This window comes from Xenopus tropicalis, chromosome 8 (assembly GCF_000004195.4).
Source record: "Xenopus tropicalis strain Nigerian chromosome 8, UCB_Xtro_10.0, whole genome shotgun sequence".
Lineage (NCBI taxonomy): Eukaryota > Metazoa > Chordata > Amphibia > Anura > Pipidae > Xenopus > Xenopus tropicalis.
The window spans coordinates 15491391-15514056 of record NC_030684.2 but is presented as its reverse complement, the minus strand read 5'-3'; the positions used below and the strand labels follow the sequence as shown (position 1 = coordinate 15514056).

At 46.8% G+C, this 22666-nt stretch overlaps 2 protein-coding genes across 5 annotated transcripts in view; one reads left to right on the top strand and one right to left on the bottom strand.

Moving 5' to 3' along the window:
- Nucleotides 1-40: 40 nt before the first annotated feature.
- LOC116406975 (serine/threonine-protein kinase mig-15-like) overlaps nt 41-22666 on the top strand; it is a 93634-nt gene continuing 71008 nt past the window's right edge. The window contains exons 1-5 of the mRNA XM_031892251.1: nt 41-76; nt 262-351; nt 757-792; nt 990-1055; nt 1242-1298. Coding sequence (XP_031748111.1) covers nt 271-351; nt 757-792; nt 990-1055; nt 1242-1298 — 240 coding nt within the window. The 5' untranslated portion in view covers nt 41-76; nt 262-270. The remainder of the gene's footprint in view (nt 77-261; nt 352-756; nt 793-989; nt 1056-1241; nt 1299-22666) is intronic.
- LOC116406979 (coiled-coil domain-containing protein 77-like) overlaps nt 2702-22666 on the bottom strand; it is an 83088-nt gene continuing 63123 nt past the window's right edge. Inside the window, exons 1-3 of one of the 4 annotated variants that reach the window (XR_004219946.1) lie at nt 4379-4933; nt 3522-3710; nt 2738-2818 (exon numbers count right to left, since the gene is read on the bottom strand). Coding sequence is in view for 3 of the 4 variants with exons in the window: in XM_031892270.1 (XP_031748130.1) it covers nt 3604-3710; nt 4379-4538 (267 nt within the window). In the remaining variant the exon portion in view is untranslated. Of the gene's footprint in view, nt 2819-3521; nt 3711-4270; nt 4934-22666 lie in introns of those variants that run through there. The other 3 variants (XM_031892271.1, XM_031892272.1, XM_031892270.1) reach the window with 3 other exon arrangements.

The window sequence follows — 22666 nt, the reverse complement described above, 5'->3', positions numbered from 1 at the left end:
CTTATACAATGATGTTTTCTTCTTTAACTAGGAACCCTTGGAAAGCTGTGAGGAACCTCAGCTAGCGACCACTGAGGTAAGCAGCAATGAATTAAATAGCAATTTAAATGGCAATTTAAGCCCCCTCTGACTAACACTTACATTGGGGGGGTTAGGTTCTGCAGAGTTTGCAGCCACCAATCAAATGCACAAGTAAGGGAGCAGGGAGCCACTGGGGCTCTGTTCTTACTAATGTTGTAAAACTGTATTTATATTTCCCAGGAGTCACCGATGGAAACTGGCCCCGACACCGGCCAAACAGAGAGCTCAGCAACGAAACTGAGCGAGGAGGAGGTGAAGGAGATTGAGGAGGTTTGAGCTGAATTTAATATTTTTTCTCTCAATATATCATTAAACCATTTTAAACCTATTCGGGCCCCCTATCCCACCACATCATACAAACTCTTATGTAAGTCCCATTCCACTCTTACCTGAATGTCAAATGCACAAGTGCTCAGTGGGGCAGTTGGTCACCACTTTTTGCCTCCGTTACAGCCTCTCAGACCTTCCACATCTCTCATTGCCCTTCTAGAAAATGCAGACTAAAGCCAAGATCCAGGCTTCACTATACATAGTCCTGCAATCAGAGGATTTTTTCTCCGTTAGCTGGGGATTTATTTTAAGAATGAATGAATCCTTTCCTTGTTCTACAAAATACAATGTTAGCAGTTCCGCAAAATGAGTTGCTCTGATTAAACCCTTTTTTCTCTTCCTCAGGAGGATAACATCACCCCACTCTCGGAGAAATACCCAGTAAGTAGCTGTAAAGCTGTATTTTGCCACAACATTCACAGTTTGGCTTCCATTTTCCAGCCCAAAGCCTTCCACCCTCTGTTTCACCCAAGTTCCTCCTATACCTTCTGTGCTTCTCACATGTTACAAAGGTTATTTGTCCAGCTGAATAATATTAGTTTGATTATCACATTATTAAATACAATGTTATTTTTCAGGAGCCCGGGAGGTATTTGAAGCTAGGGGAGCCAATCGGGCAGGACCCCAACGGAGTCGTCTACATTGTAAGATATTTTATTCAGTGTTAAAATGAGTCACTTTGTGTCATGCTTTTGGGTAATTCTGTCCATTGGTTGTGCTCTCTACAGCTTTGTTCTTTCCATATTTACATGCTACTGTATAGCTTTTTGCTTTCCCATAGCGTTCCGTTAGTAATGATCACTGAGCTTCTTTCCCTACTTTTGTAACAGGGATGGCACCAAAGAAAACAACGGGAAGTGGCCATAATTATAATTCAACATCAGAAGGTAATGTGTCTTCATGATTACTCTAATTAGATACTAATTAGTCTTTTGTTATACCTACATTATGGTTATCAGTAGAAAGAGAACTTGCTAACCAAATACAGTCAGTGAAATACCCTGGCCCCTAATAACTATGTAACAGTAAAATAACAAATGCAGTTTGATATAAAAGAACACAAGGGGTCTCGGTCATATTATACAATACTCAAGTAGGGATATTACAAAGCTGTCATTTTTCATAACGACAAGTTAGGTTGGGGTGTTTGAAACTGTTATTGTATCCATTTTATTTACCTTGTTTCTTTTGTTTGAAACTAGAAGCAACAGGAGATCGAAAAAGAAGTCGAAATCCTTCAAATCGTATCTGGCCACCGGAACATCGTCGACTTCTATGGGGCCTTTTATCATAAGGCCTCATCGAAAACATGGAGGACTATGGGTAAGGAAGTTTTGATTCAGAGAGGTTACACATTTATGCAGCAAACATGCCAATTGTAACTGATCTAATACACAAGCTAGCATTTTGGATCCATACATGATCCAGTTTGGTAAGAAAGAGTCAGATTTAGCTGATACTGCAGTCCCCCCAAGACTTAAAGCCACAAAGCCTTTTCCTCGGGTTCCCAATAAAATTGTAGGTAACTAAAATAGTTGGCCAAATATTCTTTCTTTTTCTTCTAGATTGCTACAGAGCTTTGTACCGGTGCGACTGTAGAAGAGCTAATTGCCACCAAAAGGACCTTAGGCGAAAGATGGATCGCCTATATTTGCAAGAATGTGATAACGGTAGGTCACCTGTTAAACTCCTTCCTGCTATTCTGCATATTTCTAATTAATCAAAGAGTACAAAATATTTATATACTTACTTTTGCTTTCTTGATTTCTCAGGGCCTTAACCATCTGGAAGAGAAGAATATAATCCATCATGACATCAAGCCCGAACACATTGTCATCTCCTCATCCGGAGAGGTGAAGATCGGTAAGCGACACAAGGATATTTTTTTCTCCGTGGTGTTTACTGCTGGCTTGTATTTCTAACTAACATTAATTCCTGCTTTTGTCATACAATTTTAGGCGAGTTTTGCTTTGCGACCATCGGAGGAAGGAGCGCCAGCACTTCGGGGACCATGGCATACATGGCTCCGGAAGTACTGGCTCATTTTGCCCAAAACAGCGGCGAATATGACCATAAGGTATTGTCATGTCTTCTCTCTCTTTTAGCTTAGAGTTAGGGGCATATTTAGCAAAATGTGAGATTACACAGAAAAACTCACTTTCTATTCATTCCTATGGGATTTTTAGAAGCCAATTTATCAATGAATGAAAGTTAGAACTCACCATTTGATAAATACACTTCTAAAAATCCCATAGAAAGGAATAGAACGTGGGCGAGTTTTATATATTAAGCTTTAAACTATGTCACTTACACAGGGTGAACTGCGTGTAAATGTTCCACTCGCTTTACTTACCCCTCTCATAACAGAGAATCCAGAGCCGTAATGTGGTTTCTGTGATACGAGAATCTGAAATGAGAGAGTGAAATGCATTTTAAGTGCAGGACACAAGAATAATAGAAACCAACTCCATTAGACTGCTTATGCTTTATGGGGATGTCACACTCCATGTAACACTCAAGACTCTCAGTTTGGGGTATTTGGGGACATTTTCTAGACATAAAAGTCACAGCAATTCACTACTGGATTATAGGCTTCTAATGGATTTGTTATTGTGCAAGCCAAATAGAATCACTATCAGGGTGTGGGTGGATAGGTATCAGAAGTATCCAAATCATCTGCAACTGCAATTATTTTCATGTACTCTGTGTATAATCTTCTCTAATACTCGTCTTTTCCCCCATATTGTAATATCCAGGCTGACATCTGGTCACTAGGGATTGCAGCCATTCAAATGGCGGAAGGACATCTCCGTAAGTAAACCCTAGAGTGTGTGTGTGTGTGTGTGTGTACTGTACTGCATGTAGAACTGTTAGTAGAATGGGCAGGGGGCATTTATGTGTCACGCCGTAACATAGAGTATTATTAAATATAAAAATCAAAGGGGGTGATATACTAGCATTTTAATTTGCTGTGTTTCCATAATACACAATTTTTTGAGGTAAAGAAACTGGAATTTTTTCAGAATTTGACTTTTCAAACTTGAAAATGTACCCATTTAATAAGAATTTAAAACAGAAATGTAAATTGGTAACTAAAACCTGGCAAGTACCTTTCTAGTGTAAAAATGTCAATTTAAGTAAATCGCCCCCAAATGTTGTATTCATCAGTCATCATGTTTTTGTGTTGTATCTTTACATCCCAGCATTCAGAAGACTTCCCAAGCAGAAGCTGATCCAGCGAATAACAACTGGTCCAGTTCCATCATTACCATCAAGGGGCAATTGGTGAGTCCCTTTCACTAGAATAGCAAAAGGCAGCAAGAGGGTAGAATAGGCAGTTAGGTGGGGAGGGTGGGGAAATGGAAAGCGTGTAAGAAGGTGTGTGAATGAGTCAGGAAAGGTGGAGAAATGGGCAAGGTAGACTTTATGGTGAGGGGGACATTGGGATATGACATAAAGTAAGGATGGGGAAGGGATAAATGGGAAATAAGTGAGGGCAGGTAAATGCTGTGAGATGCCATAGGCAGTGGCTATTTATTGGGCTGGGGGGGCTGTTTTGGCCTCTGTGGATATGAAATGCCAGGGCCTATTTTGTATCCCAGTCCGGGCTGAAATAAGGGTGAAGGTGATGCGTAATATGTGTAGCTCTATGCGCAAACGCAGACTCTCGTGCTGAGCTTGAGCTCTTGGGGCCGGTATCTGGCAGCCAATACAAGCCGGGCTAAGATATAGGCAAAACCAGAGAGACAGTAATTTGGTCACAGGTAAATGTACCCTTATAATTCAGGGTTCATAAGTAAGTGCAATAGCCCCCCATTTCAGGCAGAGCAGTGGAACCCTTAGAAGGGAAGGGGCTCACCCCCTATTGCTGCCTGTGCTGTGATTGGGTTGGGTACAGAGCGGCAGGATCAGGGAGTCGTCACACTGTGAACTCTGGGAAATGTAACACAAACAATTATCATTTTACCACCGTTTTTTTTTCCAGGAGTGACGAGTTCCGCTTCTTCATCAGCGAGTGCCTGCAGAGAGACCCAGGCAGGAGACCATCTGCAAGGCAGCTCCTCACGCACCCTTTCATTGCCGAGCTCCGGGGTGAAAGGGGGGTGCAGAGGAATATCGCCCAACACCTGCACAGAGGTAGGGGAACTGCTCATTCTCATTATAGTTCATGTGATGCACAGACTGTAATCATTTACTGTTCCCATTCCTACAATATTCTCCTGCTTTCCTACATACAATATCATTCTATAACTAAAGCCACCAAGAATAAAGACTAAGATTGGATTAGGGCAGAGCTCACTAAACTGGGCTAAATCTACAGGAGAGACAAACATCTGAGAGGGGAGAACATGTTATTATTAGACAGTTGTAGTTGGCCTTTAAATTAGCAGCAAAAGGGAACGTGATATAAAACATGCATATAAATGCAAAGAGTAACAAGGAACAAATTGCAGAATTATTATATACTCACCTACTCCATGGATAACACTGAACAATCTCTCCTTAGGAACGAGGCACTGAAACGAGAACAACGAGGCAGCCATCGGGGGAGGGTCGGGGGCATAAATAGGGGGCCTAATTACCATCCTTGGGCCCCCACAAACATCTTTAACATCGTGGTCCCGATGGCAGCCCTCCATGTTCTCTTCATCAGGGAAACAGCATCTTCTAATATCTAGTAGAATTAAGTCTAAAACAACTGGACTTTTCTGAGTTTTTCTTGAAAACGTTTCACCACTCATCCGAGTGGCTTCTTCAGTTCAAATGACTGGTAGGGAATTCCCCGGTATTTAAACTCTTGATGGTAGTAGAGTCACAGACATCCAATCACAATGGTTCCATTGAACTTGTTCAGTTAGGTGTTAGCTGAAACTGACAGGTGTAAGAAGGTATGATCCAATCACAATGGTACCAAGATTCTCATTGATGAAGGTGTTAATCCTTCAAAGTACATGACTGGAAGTGTGAACTGTTGTGAAACTGCCGGGGTAAGGATGTCAACGCGCCATTGTATGTTGGTGACAAGCGGTGTCTCAGGCCCCCTCCTCTGTTCAGGGATGGTTTTTCCAGGTTGGCATAAATGGCCTCTTTCACACCTCTTTCAAACCATCTGTCCTCTCGGTCCAAAATATGCACGTTACTGTCCTCAAAAGAGTGACCTTTTTCTTTGAGGTGTAGATAGACCGCTGAGTCTTGTCCTGAGGAGTTTGCCCGCCTATGTTGGGCCATTCTCTTACAGAGAGGTTGTTTTGTCTCCCCAATGTATAAGTCTGAGCACTCTTCACTACACTGGACAGCATAGACCACATTACTTTTCATGTGCTTGGGTGTTGGGTCTTTCGGGTGCACCAGCTTCTGTCTCAGGGTGTTGCTGGGTTTGAAAAACACAGGAATGCGATGTTTGTTGAAAATTCTCCTAAGTTTTTCTGATGTTCCAGCAACATATGGAATGACTATGTTGTTTCGCCTGCTGTGTTCCTCCCTTCTGTTTGTAGGTCTGGTCTTTCTGTTGGTCTTTGATTTGGTTTTGATGAAGGCCCAGTCTGGGTACCCACAAGTTTTCAGAGCTCCTTTTAGATGTTTATATTCTTTCTCCTTGGCCTCTGCATTGGATGCCACAGTTTCAGCCCGATGATGTAAAGTCCTAATTACACCCAGTTTATGTTCCAAAGGGTGGTGGGAATCAAACAGCAAGTACTGGTCTGTGTGGGTGGTGATTCCCACCACCCTTTGGAACATAAACTGGGTGTAATTAGGACTCTACATCATCGGGCTGAAACTGTGGCATCCAATGCAGAGGCCAAGGAGAAAGAATATAAACATCTAAAAGGAGCTCTGAAAACTTGTGGGTACCCAGACTGGGCCTTCATCAAAACCAAATCAAAGACCAACAGAAAGACCAGACCTACAAACAGAAGGGAGGAACACAGCAGGCGAAACAACATAGTCATTCCATATGTTGCTGGAACATCAGAAAAACTTAGGAGAATTTTCAACAAACATCGCATTCCTGTGTTTTTCAAACCCAGCAACACCCTGAGACAGAAGCTGGTGCACCCGAAAGACCCAACACCCAAGCACATGAAAAGTAATGTGGTCTATGCTGTCCAGTGTAGTGAAGAGTGCTCAGACTTATACATTGGGGAGACAAAACAACCTCTCTGTAAGAGAATGGCCCAACATAGGCGGGCAAACTCCTCAGGACAAGACTCAGCGGTCTATCTACACCTCAAAGAAAAAGGTCACTCTTTTGAGGACAGTAACGTGCATATTTTGGACCGAGAGGACAGATGGTTTGAAAGAGGTGTGAAAGAGGCCATTTATGCCAACCTGGAAAAACCATCCCTGAACAGAGGAGGGGGCCTGAGACACCGCTTGTCACCAACATACAATGGCGCGTTGACATCCTTACCCCGGCAGTTTCACAACAGTTCACACTTCCAGTCATGTACTTTGAAGGATTAACACCTTCATCAATGAGAATCTTGGTACCATTGTGATTGGATCATACCTTCTTACACCTGTCAGTTTCAGCTAACACCTAACTGAACAAGTTCAATGGAACCATTGTGATTGGATGTCTGTGACTCTACTACCATCAAGAGTTTAAATACCGGGGAATTCCCTACCAGTCATTTGAACTGAAGAAGCCACTCGGATGAGTGGTGAAACGTTTTCAAGAAAAACTCAGAAAAGTCCAGTTGTTTTAGACTTAATTCTACTAGATACTGTATATCATGACCTGGATGAATGAGAATCTTCATAGACAGCATCTTCTAACAACTGCACATGTAAGTTATCGTCTTGTGGGTTAGGGTGGGATGTGGGTTATGGTATTGCGAGTAAGGAGTGGGTTAATGTTTGTGGGTTAGGGTGGGATGTGGGTTATGGTATTGCGGGTAAGGAGTGGGTTAGTGTTTGTGGGTGAGGGTGGGATGTGGGTAATGGTATTGCGGGTCAGGAGTGGGTTAGTGTTTGTGGGTGATAGGTGGGATGTGGGTTATGGTATTGCGGGTCAGGAGTGGGTTAATGTTTGTGGGTTAGGGTGGGATGTGGGTTATGGTATTGCGGGTCAGGAGTGGGTTAATGTTTGTGGGTTAGGTGGGATGTGGGTTATGGTATTGCGGGTCAGGAGTGGGTTAATGTTTGTGGGTTAGGGTGGGATGTGGGTTATGGTATTGCGGGTCAGGAGTGGGTTAATGTTTGTGGGTTAGGGTGGGATGTGGGTTATGGTATTGCGGGTAAGGAGTGGGTTTGTGTTTGTGGGTTACAGTGGGATGTGGGTTATGGTATTGCGGGACAGGAGTGGGTTAGTGTTTGTGGGTTACAGTGGGATGTGGGTTAGGGTATTGTGGGACAGGAGTGGGTTAGTGTTTGGGGGTTACAGTGGGATGTGGGTTATGGAATTGCGGGTCATGGTCACAGTAAAGGAACAAATTGCAGAATTATTATATACTCACCTACTCCATGGATAACACTGAACAATCTCTCCTTAGGAACGAAGCACTGAAACATCAACAACGAGGCAGCCATCGGGGGAGGGTCGGGGGCATAAATAGGGGGCCTAATTACCATCCTTGGGCCCCCACAAACATCTTTAACATCGTGGTCCCGATGGCAGCCCTCCATGTTCTCTTCATCATGGATATCAGAATCTTCTAACAACTGCAGGAGTGGGTTAATGTCTTGTGGGTTAGGGTGGGATGTGGGTTATAATATTTGGGGTCAGGAGTGGGTTAATGTTTGTGGGTTACAGTGGGATGTGGGTTATGGTATTGCGGGACAGGAGTGGGTTAATGTTTGTGGGTTACAGTGGGATGTGGGTTAGGGTATTGCGGGACAGGAGTGGGTTAGTGTTTGTGGGTTACAGTGGGATGTGGGTTAGGGTATTGCGGGACAGGAGTGGGTTAGTGTTTGTGGGTTACAGTGGGATGTGGGTTAGGGTATTGCGGGACAGGAGTGGGTTAGTGTTTGTGGGTTAGGGTGGGATGTGGGTTATGGTATTGTGGGATCAGGAGTGGGTTAGTGTTTGTGGGTTAGGGTGGGATGTGGGTTATGGTATTGTGGGATCAGGAGTGGGTTAATATATATATATATTTTTTTATAACAATTCTTTTATTGAGTGTAAATGTACATAGTTTGCAGTATATTGTTTCCATTGTCATTTACTTGTTGTACAGAAAGTAAATAAAGTAAATAACAACATAACAATAATAACATTGCAGTGCCTTCTTTGCAGATACCGATGCTATTTGCCATTCAAGCTGTGTTTCTGGTTACTAGCCTGCCCTTCAGGGCCTTAGTGAGATATTGGGGTTACACTGTTACCTTGTGTCTGGGTGTGTAGGTTATTCAAGGGGGGGATATGGGGGGTACCTCCCTGACCTGCATATCTTAGGGGGGTTCTGCGTCTATCCATGGTGACCATATTTTATCAAATTTTTGAGGGCACCCTCTCCTTATGTACGTTAGCTTGTATAGGGGTATAGCTTTGTTGATCATGGATTCCCATGCTGCTACTCTAGGGCCATTGAGTGGGTTAATATTTTGTGGGTGAGGGTGGGATGTGGGTTATAGTATTGCGGGTCAGGAGTGGGTTAATATTTTGTGGGTGAGGGTGGGATGTGGGTTATGGTATTGCGGGACAGGAGTGGATTAGTGTTTGTGGGTTACAGTGGGATGTGGGTTATGGTATTGCGGGAAAGGAGTGGGTTAATATTTGTGGGTTACAGTGGGATGTGGGTTATGGTATTGCGGGACAGGAGTGGGTTAGTGTTTGTGGGTTACAGTGGGATGTGAGTTAGGGTATTGTGGATCAGGAGTGGGTTACAGTGGGATGTGGGATATGGTATTGCGGGTCAGGAGTGGATTAATGTTTGTGGGTTACAGTGGGATGTGGGTTATGGTATTGTGGGTAAGAAATGGGTTAATGTTTGTGGGTTACAGTGGGATGTGGGATATGGTATTGCGGGACAGGAGTGGGTTAGTGTTTGTGGGTTACAGTGGGATGTGGGTTATGGTATTGCGGGACAGGAGTGGGTTAGTGTTTGTGGGTTACAGTGGGATGTGGGTTAGGGTATTATGGGTCAGGAGTGGGTTAATGTCATGTGGGTTAGGGTGGGATGTGGGTTATGGTATTGCGGGTCAGGAGTGGATTAGTGTTTGTGGGTTACAGTGGGACGTGGGTTAGGGTATTGCGGGTCAGAAGTGGGTTAGTGTTTGTGGGTTACAGTGGGAGGTGGGTTAGGGTATTGCGGGACAGGAGTGGGTTAGTGTTTGTGGGTTACAGTGGGATGTGGGTTAGGGTATTACGGGACAGCAGTGGGTTAGTGTTTGTGGGTTAGGGTATTGCGGGACAGCAGTGGGTTAGTGTTTTGTGGGTTTACAGTGGGATGTGGGTTATGGTAATTGCGGGACAGCAGTGGGTTAGTGTTTGTGGTTACAGTGGGATGTGGGTTTAGGGTTATTGCGGGACAGCAGTGGGTTAGTGTTTGTGGGTTATGGTATTGCGGGACAGCAGTGGGTTAGTGTTTGTGGGTTAACAGTGGGATGTGGTTAGGGTATTGCGGGACAGCAGTGGTTAGTGTTTGTGTTTGTGGGTTTATGGTATTGCGGGACAGCAGTGGTTAGTGTTTGTGGGTTACAGTGGGATGTGGGTTAGGGTATTGCGGGACAGCAGTGGGTTAGTGTTTGTGGGTTACAGTGGGATGTGGGTTAGGGTATTGCGGGACAGGATGGGTAGTGTTTTGTGGGTTACAGTGGGATGTGGGTTATGGTATTGCGGGACAGCAGTGGGTTAGTGTTTGTGGGTTACAGTGGGATGTGGGTTAGGGTATTGCGGGACAGCAGTGGGTTAGTGTTTGTGGGTTACAGTGGGATGTGGGTTAGGGTATTGCGGGACAGCAGTGGGTTAGTGTTTGTGGGTTACAGTGGGATGTGGGTTAGGGTATTGCGGGACAGCAGTGGGTTAGTGTTTGTGGGTTACAGTGGGATGTGGGTTAGGGTATTGCGGGACAGCAGTGGGTTAGTGTTTGTGGGTTTACAGTGGGATGTGGGTTAGGGTATTGCGGGACAGCAGTGGGTTAGTGTTTGTGGGTTACAGTGGGATGTGGGTTAGGGTATTGCGGGACAGCAGTGGGTTAGTGTTTGTGGGTTACAGTGGGATGTGGGTTAGGGTATTGCGGGACAGCAGTGGGTTAGTGTTTGTGGGTTACAGTGGGATGTGGGTTAGGGTATTGCGGGACAGCAGTGGGTTAGTGTTTGTGGGTTACAGTGGGATGTGGGTTAGGGTATTGCGGGACAGCAGTGGGTTAGTGTTTGTGGGTTACAGTGGGATGTGGGTTAGGGTATTGCGGGACAGCAGTGGGTTAGTGTTTGTGGGTTACAGTGGGATGTGGGTTAGGGTATTGCGGGACAGCAGTGGGTTAGTGTTTGTGGGTTACAGTGGGATGTGGGTTAGGGTATTGCGGGACAGGAGTGGGTTAGTGTTTGTGGGTTACAGTGGGATGTGGGTTAGGGTATTGCGGGATAGCAGTGGGTTAGTGTTTGTGGGTTACAGTGGGATGTGGGTTAGGGTATTGCGGGACAGCAGTGGGTTAGTGTTTGTGGGTTACAGTGGGATGTGGGTTAGGGTATTGCGGGATAGCAGTGGGTTAGTGTTTGTGGGTTACAGTGGGATGTGGGTTAGGGTATTGCGGGACAGCAGTGGGTTAGTGTTTGTGGGTTACAGTGGGATGTGGGTTAGGGTATTGCGGGACAGCAGTGGGTTAGTGTTTGTGGGTTAACAGTGGGATGTGGGTTAGGGTTGGGTAGGTTGCGGGACAGCAGTGGGTTAGTGTTTGTGGGTTACAGTGGGATGTGGGTTAGGGTATTGCGGGACAGCAGTGGGTTAGTGTTTGTGGGTTACTGATAAAAATCTTTTATCCCGGCTGAGTGATGAGACGACCCATATCCGCAGCCTGAGATACCGGTTCCCATGGATTCCCCAAACGCACCGAACAAGGTTTCCTGCGATATCATTGGTGCGCGTATGGGCAGCTTAAGGCTCAAGGTATTATAGCCAGAGGCAATAAAAAGGCAAAACACACAGAGTTGTAGCTGCAAAGAAGATTACAGTACTGTGGGGGCTCAGGGGGTGCTGATATATAAGGCAACAACTCACGCCATGTACTCACCATTACACTGAAGGCTAAACCAGTTACCCATCTGGTAACCAGCAACAAGCCCTGTACCCCGAGCCCTCGGCCTGTACCATCCATACTATCATAGCCTGGCAACCCCCCCTCTCTGTAATGCCCCAAACCATAAGGATCTCCTCGCCAAAAAGCACATCTACACAACACCTGCCTATTGGGGAAAGTAGGGCCCTACTGGGACTATTGCGGGTCAGGAGTGGGTTAGTGTTTGTGGGTTATAGTGGGATGTGGGTTATGGTATTGCGGGTCAGGAGTGGGTTAATGTTTGTGGGTTAGGGTGGGATGTGGGTTATGGTATTGCGGGTCAGGAGTGGGTTAATGTTTGTGGGTTAGGGTGGGATGTGGGTTATGGTATTGCGGGTAAGGAGTGGGTTTGTGTTTGTGGGTTACAGTGGGATGTGGGTTATGGTATTGCGGGACAGGAGTGGGTTAGTGTTTGTGGGTTACAGTGGGATGTGGGTTAGGGTATTGTGGGACAGGAGTGGGTTAGTGTTTGGGGGTTACAGTGGGATGTGGGTTATGGAATTGCGGGTCATGGTCACAGTAAAGGAACAAATTGCAGAATTATTATATACTCACCTACTCCATGGATAACACTGAACAATCTCTCCTTAGGAACGAAGCACTGAAACATCAACAACGAGGCAGCCATCGGGGGAGGGTCGGGGGCATAAATAGGGGGCCTAATTACCATCCTTGGGCCCCCACAAACATCTTTAACATCGTGGTCCCGATGGCAGCCCTCCATGTTCTCTTCATCATGGATATCAGAATCTTCTAACAACTGCAGGAGTGGGTTAATGTCTTGTGGGTTAGGGTGGGATGTGGGTTATAATATTTGGGGTCAGGAGTGGGTTAATGTTTGTGGGTTACAGTGGGATGTGGGTTATGGTATTGCGGGACAGGAGTGGGTTAATGTTTGTGGGTTACAGTGGGATGTTGGTTAGGGTATTGCGGGACAGGAGTGGGTTAGTGTTTGTGGGTTACAGTGGGATGTGGGTTAGGGTATTGCGGGACAGGAGTGGGTTAGTGTTTGTGGGTTAGGGTGGGATGTGGGTTATGGTATTGTGGGATCAGGAGTGGGTTAGTGTTTGTGGGTTAGGGTGGGATGTGGGTTATGGTATTGTGGGATCAGGAGTGGGTTAATATATATATATATTTTTTTATAACAATTCTTTTATTGAGTGTAAATGTACATAGTTTGCAGTATATTGTTTCCATTGTCATTTACTTGTTGTACAGAAAGTAAATAAAGTAAATAACAACATAACAATAATAACATTGCAGTGCCTTCTTTGCAGATACCGATGCTATTTGCCATTCAAGCTGTGTTTCTGGTTACTAGCCTGCCCTTCAGGGCCTTAGTGAGATATTGGGGTTACACTGTTACCTTGTGTCTGGGTGTGTAGGTTATTCAAGGGGGGGATATGGGGGGTACCTCCCTGACCTGCATATCTTAGGGGGGTTCTGCGTCTATCCATGGTGACCATATTTTATCAAATTTTTGAGGGCACCCTCTCCTTATGTACGTTAGCTTGTATAGGGGTATAGCTTTGTTGATCATGGATTCCCATGCTGCTACTCTAGGGCCATTGAGTGGGTTAATATTTTGTGGGTGAGGGTGGGATGTGGGTTATAGTATTGCGGGTCAGGAGTGGGTTAATATTTTGTGGGTGAGGGTGGGATGTGGGTTATGGTATTGCGGGACAGGAGTGGATTAGTGTTTGTGGGTTACAGTGGGATGTGGGTTATGGTATTGCGGGAAAGGAGTGGGTTAATATTTGTGGGTTACAGTGGGATGTGGGTTATGGTATTGCGGGACAGGAGTGGGTTAGTGTTTGTGGGTTACAGTGGGATGTGAGTTAGGGTATTGTGGATCAGGAGTGGGTTACAATGGGATGTGGGATATGGTATTGCGGGTCAGGAGTGGATTAATGTTTGTGGGTTACAGTGGGATGTGGGTTATGGTATTGTGGGTAAGAAATGGGTTAATGTTTGTGGGTTACAGTGGGATGTGGGATATGGTATTGCGGGACAGGAGTGGGTTAGTGTTTGTGGGTTACAGTGGGATGTGGGTTATGGTATTGCGGGACAGGAGTGGGTTAGTGTTTGTGGGTTACAGTGGGATGTGGGTTAGGGTATTATGGGTCAGGAGTGGGTTAATGTCATGTGGGTTAGGGTGGGATGTGGGTTATGGTATTGCGGGTCAGGAGTGGATTAGTGTTTGTGGGTTACAGTGGGACGTGGGTTAGGGTATTGCGGGTCAGAAGTGGGTTAGTGTTTGTGGGTTACAGTGGGAGGTGGGTTAGGGTATTGCGGGACAGGAGTGGGTTAGTGTTTGTGGGTTACAGTGGGAATGTGGGTTAGGGTATTACGGGACAGCAGTGGGTTAGTGTTTGTGGGTTAGGGTATTGCGGGACAGCAGTGGGTTAGTGTTTGTGGGTTACAGTGGGATGTGGGTTATGGTATTGCGGGACAGCAGTGGGTTAGTGTTTGTGGGTTACAGTGGGATGTGGGTTAGGGTATTGCGGGACAGCAGTGGGTTAGTGTTTGTGGGTTATGGTATTGCGGGACAGCAGTGGGTTAGTGTTTGTGGGTTACAGTGGGATGTGGGTTAGGGTATTGCGGGACAGCAGTGGGTTAGTGTTTGTGTTTGTGGGTTATGGTATTGCGGGACAGCAGTGGGTTAGTGTTTGTGGGTTACAGTGGGATGTGGGTTAGGGTATTGCGGGACAGCAGTGGGTTAGTGTTTGTGGGTTACAGTGGGATGTGGGTTTAGGGTATTGCGGGACAGGAGTGGGTTAGTGTTTGTGGGTTTACAGTGGGATGTGGGTTATGGTATTGCGGGACAGCAGTGGGTTAGTGTTTGTGGGTTACAGTGGGATGTGGGTTAGGGTATTGCGGGACAGCAGTGGGTTAGTGTTTGTGGGTTACAGTGGGATGTGGGTTAGGGTATTGCGGGACAGGCAGTGGGTTAGTGTTTGTGGGTTACAGTGGGATGTGGGTTAGGGTATTGCGGGACAGCAGTGGGTTAGTGTTTGTGGTTTACAGTGGGATGTGGTTAGGGTAATTGCGGGCAGCAGTGGGTTAGTGTTTGTGGGTTACAGTGGGATGTGGGTTATGGTATTGCGGGACAGAGTGGGTTAGTGTTTGTGGGTTACAGTGGGATGTGGGTTAGGTATTGCGGGACAGCAGTGGGTTAGTGTTTTGTGGGTTACAGTGGGATGTGGGTTAGGTATTGCGGGACAGCAGTGGGTTAGTGTTTGTGGGTTACAGTGGGATGTGGGTTAGGGTATTGCGGGACAGCAGTGGGTTAGTGTTTGTGGGTTACAGTGGGATGTGGGTTAGGGTATTGCGGGACAGAAGTGGGTTAGTGTTTGTGGGTTACAGTGGGATGTGGGTTAGGGTATTGCGGGAAGCAGTGGGTTAGTGTTTGTGGTTACAGTGGGATGTGGGTTAGGGATTGCGGGACAGGAGTGGGTTAGTGTTTGTGGGTTACAGTGGGATGTGGGTTAGGGTATTGCGGGATAGCAGTGGGTTAGTGTTTGTGGGTTACAGTGGGATGTGGGTTAGGGTATTGCGGGACAGCAGTGGGTTTAGTGTTTGTGGGTTACAGTGGGATGTGGGTTAGGGTATTGCGGGACAGGCAGTGGGTTAGTGTTTGTGGGTTACAGTGGGATGTGGGTTAGGGTATTGCGGGACAGGCAGTGGGGTTAGTGTTTTGTTGGGTTACAGTGGGATGTGGGTTAGGGTATTGCGGGACAGCAGTGGGGTTAGTGTTTGTGGGTTACAGTGGGATGTGGGTTAGGGTATTGCGGGACAGCAGTGGGTTAGTGTTTGTGGGTTACAGTGGGATGTGGGTTAGGGTATGCGGGACAGCAGTGGGTTAGTGTTTGTGGGTTACAGTGGGATGTGGGTTAGGGTATTGCGGGACAGCAGTGGGTTAGTGTTTGTGGGTTACAGTGGGATGTGGGTTAGGGTATTGCGGGACAGCAGTGGGTTAGTGTTTGTGGGTTACAGTGGGATGTGGGTTAGGGTATTGCGGGACAGGAGTGGGTTAGTGTTTGTGGGTTACAGTGGGATGTGGTTAGGGTATGCGATGGTTAGTGTTTGTGTTACGTGGGATGTGGGTTAGGGTATTGCGGGACAGCAGTGGGTTAGTGTTTGTGGGTTTACAGTGGGATGTGGGTTAGGGTATTGCGCGGGACAGCAGTGGGTTAGTGTTTGTGGGTTACAGTGGGATGTGGGTTAGGGTATTGCGGGACAGGAGTGGGTTAGTGTTTGGTGGGTTACAGTGGGATGTGGGTTAGGGTATTGCGGGATAGCAGTGGGTTAGTGTTTGTGGGTTACAGTGGGATGTGGGTTAGGGTATTGCGGGACAGCAGTGGGTTAGTGTTGTGGGTTACAGTGGGGATGTGGGTTAGGGTATTGCGGGACAGCAGTGGGTTAGTTGTTTGTGGGTTACAGTGGGATGTGGGTTAGGGTATTGCGGGACAGCAGTGGGTTAGTGTTTGTGGGTTACAGTGGGATGTGGGTTAGGGTATTGCGGGACAGCAGTGGGTTAGTGTTTGTGGGTTAACAGTGGGATGTGGGTGGGTTAGGGCTGGATGTGGGTTATATTGGCAAGTGGGATTTAGTGTTTGTGGGTTTACAGTGGGAATTGGGTTAGGGTTTTGGCGGGACAGCAGTGGGTTATGTGTTTTGTGGGTTACAGTGGGGATTAGTGGGTTAGGGGTATTGCGGGACAGCAGTGGGTTATGTGTTTTGTGTGGTTACAGTGGGATGTGGGTTAGGGTATTGCGGACAGGCAGTGGGTTAGTGTTTGTGGGTTACAGGTGGGATGTGGCGTTGGAGGGGTAATTATGCGGGACAGGCAGTGGGTTAGTGTTTGTGGGTTACGTGGGATGTGGGGTTGGGTTACTGATAAAATCTTTTATCCCGGCTGAGTGATGAGACGACCCATATCCGCAGCCTGAGATACCGGTTCCCATGGATTCCCCAAAACGCACCGAACAAGGTTTCCTGCGATATCATGGTGCGCGTATGGGGCAGCTTTAAGGCTCAAGGTATTATAGCCAGAGGCATAAAAAGGCAAAACACACAGAGTTGTAGCTGCAAAGAAGATTACAGTACTGTGGGGGCTCAGGGGGTGCTGATATATAAGGCAACAACTCACGCCATGTACTCACCATTACACTGAAGGCTAAACCAGTTACCCATCTGGTAACCAGCAACAAGCCCTGTACCCCGAGCCCTCGGCCTGTACCATCCATACTATCATAGCCTGGCAACCCCCCCTCTCTGTAATGCCCCAAACCATAAGGATCTCCTCGCCAAAAAGCACATCTACACAACACCTGCCTATTGGGGAAAGTAGGGCCCTACTGGGACTATTGCGGGTCAGGAGTGGGTTAGTGTTTGTGGGTTATAGTGGGATGTGGGTTATGGTATTGCGGGTCAGGAGTGGGTTAATGTTTGTGGGTTAGGGTGGGATGTGGGTTATGGTATTGCGGGTCAGGAGTGGGTTAATGTTTGTGGGTTAGGGTGGGATGTGGGTTATGGTATTGCGGGTAAGGAGTGGGTTTGGTGTTTGTGGGTTACAGTGGGATGTGGGTTATGGTATTGCGGGACAGGAGTGGGTTAGTGTTTGTGGGTTACAGTGGGATGTGGGTTAGGGTATTGTGGGACAGGAGTGGGTTAGTGTTTGGGGGTTACAGTGGGATGTGGGTTATGGAATTGCGGGTCATGGTCACAGTAAAGGAACAAATTGCAGAATTATTATATACTCACCTACTCCATGGATAACACTGAACAATCTCTCCTTAGGAACGAAGCACTGAAACATCAACAACGAGGCAGCCATCGGGGGAGGGTCGGGGGCATAAATAGGGGGCCTAATTACCATCCTTGGGCCCCCCACAAACATCTTTAACATCGTGGTCCCGATGGCAGCCCTCCATGTTCTCTTCATCATGGATATCAGAATCTTCTAACAACTGCAGGAGTGGGTTAATGTCTTGTGGGTTAGGGTGGGATGTGGGGTTATAATATTTGGGGTCAGGAGTGGGTTAATGTTTGTGGGTTACAGTGGGATGTGGGTTATGGTATTGCGGGACAGGAGTGGGTTAATGTTTGTGGGTTACAGTGGGATGTTGGTTAGGGTATTGCGGGACAGGAGTGGGTTAGTGTTTGTGGGTTACAGTGGGATGTGGGTTAGGGTATTGCGGGACAGGAGTGGGTTAGTGTTTGTGGGTTAGGGTGGATGTGGGTTATGGTATTGTGGGATCAGGAGTGGGTTAGTGTTTGTGGGTTAGGGTGGGATGTGGGTTATGGTATTGTGGGATCAGGAGTGGGTTATATATATATATATTTTTTTATAACAATTCTTTTATTGAGTGTAAATGTACATAGTTGCAGTATATTGTTTCCATTGTCATTTACTTGTTGTACAGAAAGTAAATAAAGTAAATAACAACATAACAATAATAACATTGCAGTGCCTTCTTTGCAGATACCGATGCTATTTGCCATTCAAGCTGTGTTTCTGGTTACTAGCCTGCCCTTCAGGGCCTTAGTGAGATATTGGGGTTACACTGTTACCTTGTGTCTGGGTGTGTAGGTTTATTCAAGGGGGGGATATGGGGGGTACCTCCCTGACCTGCATATCTTAGGGGGGTTCTGCGTCTATCCATGGTGACCATATTTTATCAAATTTTGAGGGCACCCTCTCCTTATGTACGTTAGCTTGTATAGGGGTATAGCTTTGTTGATCATGGATTCCATGCTGCTACTCTAGGGCCATTGAGTGGGTTAATATTTTGTGGGGTGAGGGTGGGATGTGGGTTATAGTATTGGCGGGTCAGGAGTGGGTTAATATTTTGTGGGTGAGGGTGGGATGTGGGTTATGGTATTGCGGGACAGGAGTGGATTAGTGTTTGTGGGTTACAGTGGGATGTGGGTTATGGTATTGCGGGAAAGGAGTGGGTTAATATTTGTGGGTTACAGTGGGATGTGGGTTATGGTATTGCGGGACAGGAGTGGGTTAGTGTTGTGGGTTACAGTGGGATGTGAGTTATGGGTATTGTGGATCAGGAGTGGGTTAATGGGATGTGGGATATGGTATTGCGGTCAGGAGTGGATTAATGTTTGTGGGTTACAGTGGGATGTGGGTTATGGTATTGTGGGTAAGATGGTTAAGGTTTGTGGGTTACAGTGGGATGTGGGTATTGGTATTGCGGGACAGGAGTGGGTTAGTGTTTGTGGGTTACAGTGGGATGTGGGTTATGGTATTGCGGGACAGGAGTGGGTTAGTGTTTTGGGTTACAGTGGGATGTGGTTAGGGTATTATGGGTCAGGGGTGGGTTATGTCATGTGGGTTAGGGTGGGATGTGGGTTATGGTATTGCGGGTCAGGAGTGGTTAGTGTTTTGTGGGTTACAGTGGGTGGAGTGGGTTAGGATTTGCGGGTCAGATAGTGTGGTTAGTGTTTGTGGGTTACAGTGGGAAGGTGGGTTAGGGTATTGCGGACGGAGTGGTTAGTGTTTGTTGGTTAGTACAGTGGGATGTTGGGTTAGGATTCACGGGACAATAGCAGTGGTTAGGTGTTTGTGGGGTTAGGGTATTGCGGAACAGTGCAGTGGGTTAGTGTTTGTGGTTACAGTATGTGGGTTAGGTATTCGCACACAGTGGGTTTATGTGTTTGTGGGTTATGGTTAGGTTGCGGGACAGCAGTGGGTTAGTGTTTGTGGGTTACAGGTGGGATGTGGGTTAGGTATTGCGGGACAGGCAGTGGGTTGATGTGTTTGTGTTTGTGGGTTATGGTATTGGCGGGATCGAGTGGGTTTAGTTTTGGGGTTACAGTGGGATGTGGGTTATGGTATTGCGGACAGAGTGGGTTAGTGTTTGTGGGTTACAGTGGGATTGTGGTTAGGGTATTGCGGGACAGGAGTGGGTTATGTTTGTGGTTACAGTGGGATGTGGGTGGTATTTGCGGGACAGGAGTGGGTTAGTGTTTTGTGGGTTACAGTGGGATGTGGGTTATGGTATTGCGGGACAGGAGTGGGTTAGTGTTTGTGGGTTACAGTGGGATGTGGGTTAGGGTATTGCGGGACAGAGTGGTTAGTGTTTGTGGGTTATGGTATTGCGGTACAGGAGTGGGTTAGTGTTGTGTGGGTTAGTGGGATGTGAGTTAGGTATTGCGGAGACAGGAGTGGGTTATGTGTTTGTGGTTGTGGTATGGTATTGCGGGACAGAGTGGTTAGTGTTTGGTGGGTTACAGTGGGATGTGGGTTATGGGTATTGCGGGACAGGAGTGGGTTAGTGTTTGTGGGTTACAGTGGGATGTGGGTTAGGGTATTGGCGGAGACGAGTGGGTTAGTGTTTGTGGGTTACAGTGGGCGAGGTGGTGGTTATGGTATTGGCGGTGACTAGCAGTGGGGTTAGTGTTTGTGGGTTACAGTGGGAGTGGGTTAGGGTATTGCGGGACAGAGTGGGTTAGTGTTGTGGGTTACAGTGGGTGTGGGTTAGGGTATTGCGGGACAGCAGTGGGTTAGTGTTTGTGGGTTACAGTGGGATGTGGGTTAGGGTATTGCGGGACAGGCAGTGGGTTAGTGTTTGTGGGTTACAGTGGGATGTGGGTTAGGTGTATTGCGGGACAGCAGTGGGTTAGTGTTTGTGGGTTACAGTGGGATGTGGGTTAGGTATTGCGGGACAGCAGTGGGTTAGTGTTTGTGGGTTACAGTGGGATGTGGGTTAGGTTATTGCGGGACAGCAGTGGGTTAGTGTTTGTGGTTACAGTGGGATGTGGGTTAGGGTATTGCGGGACAGGCAGTGGGTTAGTGTTTGTGGGTTACAGTGGGATGTGGGTTAGGGTATTGCGGGACAGGAGTGGGTTAGTGTTTGTGGGTACAGTGGGATGTGGGTTAGGGTATTGCGGGACAGCAGTGGGTTAGTGTTTGTGGGTTACAGTGGGATGTGGGTTAGGGTATTGCGGGACAGCAGTGGGTTAGTGTTTGTGGGTTACAGTGGGATGTGGGTTAGGTATTGCGGGACAGCAGTGGGTTAGTGTTTGTGTGGTTACAGTGGGATGTGGGTTAGGGTATTGCGGGACAGCAGTGGGTTAGTGTTTGTGGGTTACAGTGGGATGTGGGTTAGGGTATTGCGGGACAGCAGTGGGTTAGTGTTTGTGGGTTACAGTGGGATGTGGGTTAGGGTATTGCGGGACAGCAGTGGGTTAGTGTTTGTGGGTTACAGTGGGATGTGGGTTAGGGTATTGCGGGACAGCAGTGGGTTAGTGTTTGTGGTTACTGATAAAAATCTTTTATCCCGGTGAGTGATGAGACGACCCATATCCGCAGCCTGAGATACCGGTTCCCATGGATTCCCCAAACGCACCGAACAAGGTTTCCTACGATATCATTGGTGCGCGTATGGCAGCTTAAGGCTCAAGGTATTATAGCCAGAGGCAATAAAAGCAAAACACACAGAGTTGTAGCTGCAAAGAAGATTACAGTACTGTGGGGGCTCAGGGGGCGCTGATATATAAGGCAACAACTCACGCCATGTACTCACCATTACACTGAAGGCTAAACCAGTTACCCATCTGGTAACCAGCAACAAGCCCTGTACCCCGAGCCCTCGGCCTGTACCATCCATACTATCATAGCCTGGCAACCCCCCCTCTCTGTAATGCCCCAAACCATAAGGATCTCCTCGCCAAAAAGCACATCTACACGACACCTGCCTATTGGGGAAAGTAGGGCCCTACTGGGACTGCCCCCCCAGCAAGAAATGCCCCCCCATAATAAGGGGAACTGTACCCCCAAATACAACTGGGCTCAAGAACTCAAACCAGAAATATGTAAAAACACTGATTGGTTGTACTGTACTGACTGATTAGAATGGGTTGACGGCTGAATACAGGTTATGGAGATCGTGGTACCAGTTGGTCCAGTCAGGAAGGAATCCCCCCCCCCCTGCAGCAAATAGAGAGGCCTCAGAAGGGGTTTATCCTTCCTCTGGGTCAACTAGCAGTTAGGCAGGTTATATACAGGCATTATGGCTGAACGTGATCCACGTGTGTCCTTTTAAACCTAATTTATCTGATTATGTAAATAACATAGTTGGATGACACCTCGGGGCACCCTGGCAAAGTGCCATTAAAGGCCTAAGGACATACAGGTATAGGGCCGGTTATCCAGAATGCTCGGTACAAAGGGTATTACGGATAAGGGGTCTTTCCGTAATTTGGATCTCCATCCCTTAAGTCTACTAAAAAATCAATAAAACATTAATTAAACCCAATAGGATTGTTTTGCATCCAATAAGGATTATTTATATCTTAGTTGGATCAAGTACAGGTACTGTTTTATTATTACAGAGAAAAGGGAATCATTTAACCATTAAATAAACCCAATAGGGCTGTTCTGCCCCAATAAGGGGTAATTATATCTTAGTTGGGATCAAGTACAGGTACTGTTTTATTATTACAGAGAAAAGGAATCATTTACCATTAAATAAACCCAATAGGCTGTTTCTGCCCCAATAAGGGGTAATTATATCTTAGTTGGGATCAAGTACAGGTACTGTTTTATTATTACAGAGAAAAGGAATCATTTAACCATTAAATAAACCCAATAGGGCTGTTCTGCCCCAATAAGGTAATTATATCTTAGTTGGGATCAAGTACAGGTACTGTTTTTCAGGTAAGGGAACCCATAGCGGTATTGCTATTTCCCTATATTCAGTAATACATATCATCCTGGGCCCACTGGACGCTCACACCGGTGTAGTAAGTTCGGGTACAAAAATGTGTCTGGGGGTGGGGGGTCCGGCTGCACCAGGGCCCGGGGATGTCTAGTTACGCGACTGTGGATAGAAGATCTGGAGCAGGGGACCAGGGAAGGCACGTGAGAGAATCCTGTCAGCCCTAGGGAATCTAAAGCTGGGGACGGCCATTTGTTTGGGGGCTGCAGGTGATTTAACCAGGTTGTCTGCAGGAGCTACGGCACCATCGGTAGGGAATGAAGAGCCCTATGGCTTACATATTGGATTGCAGACACT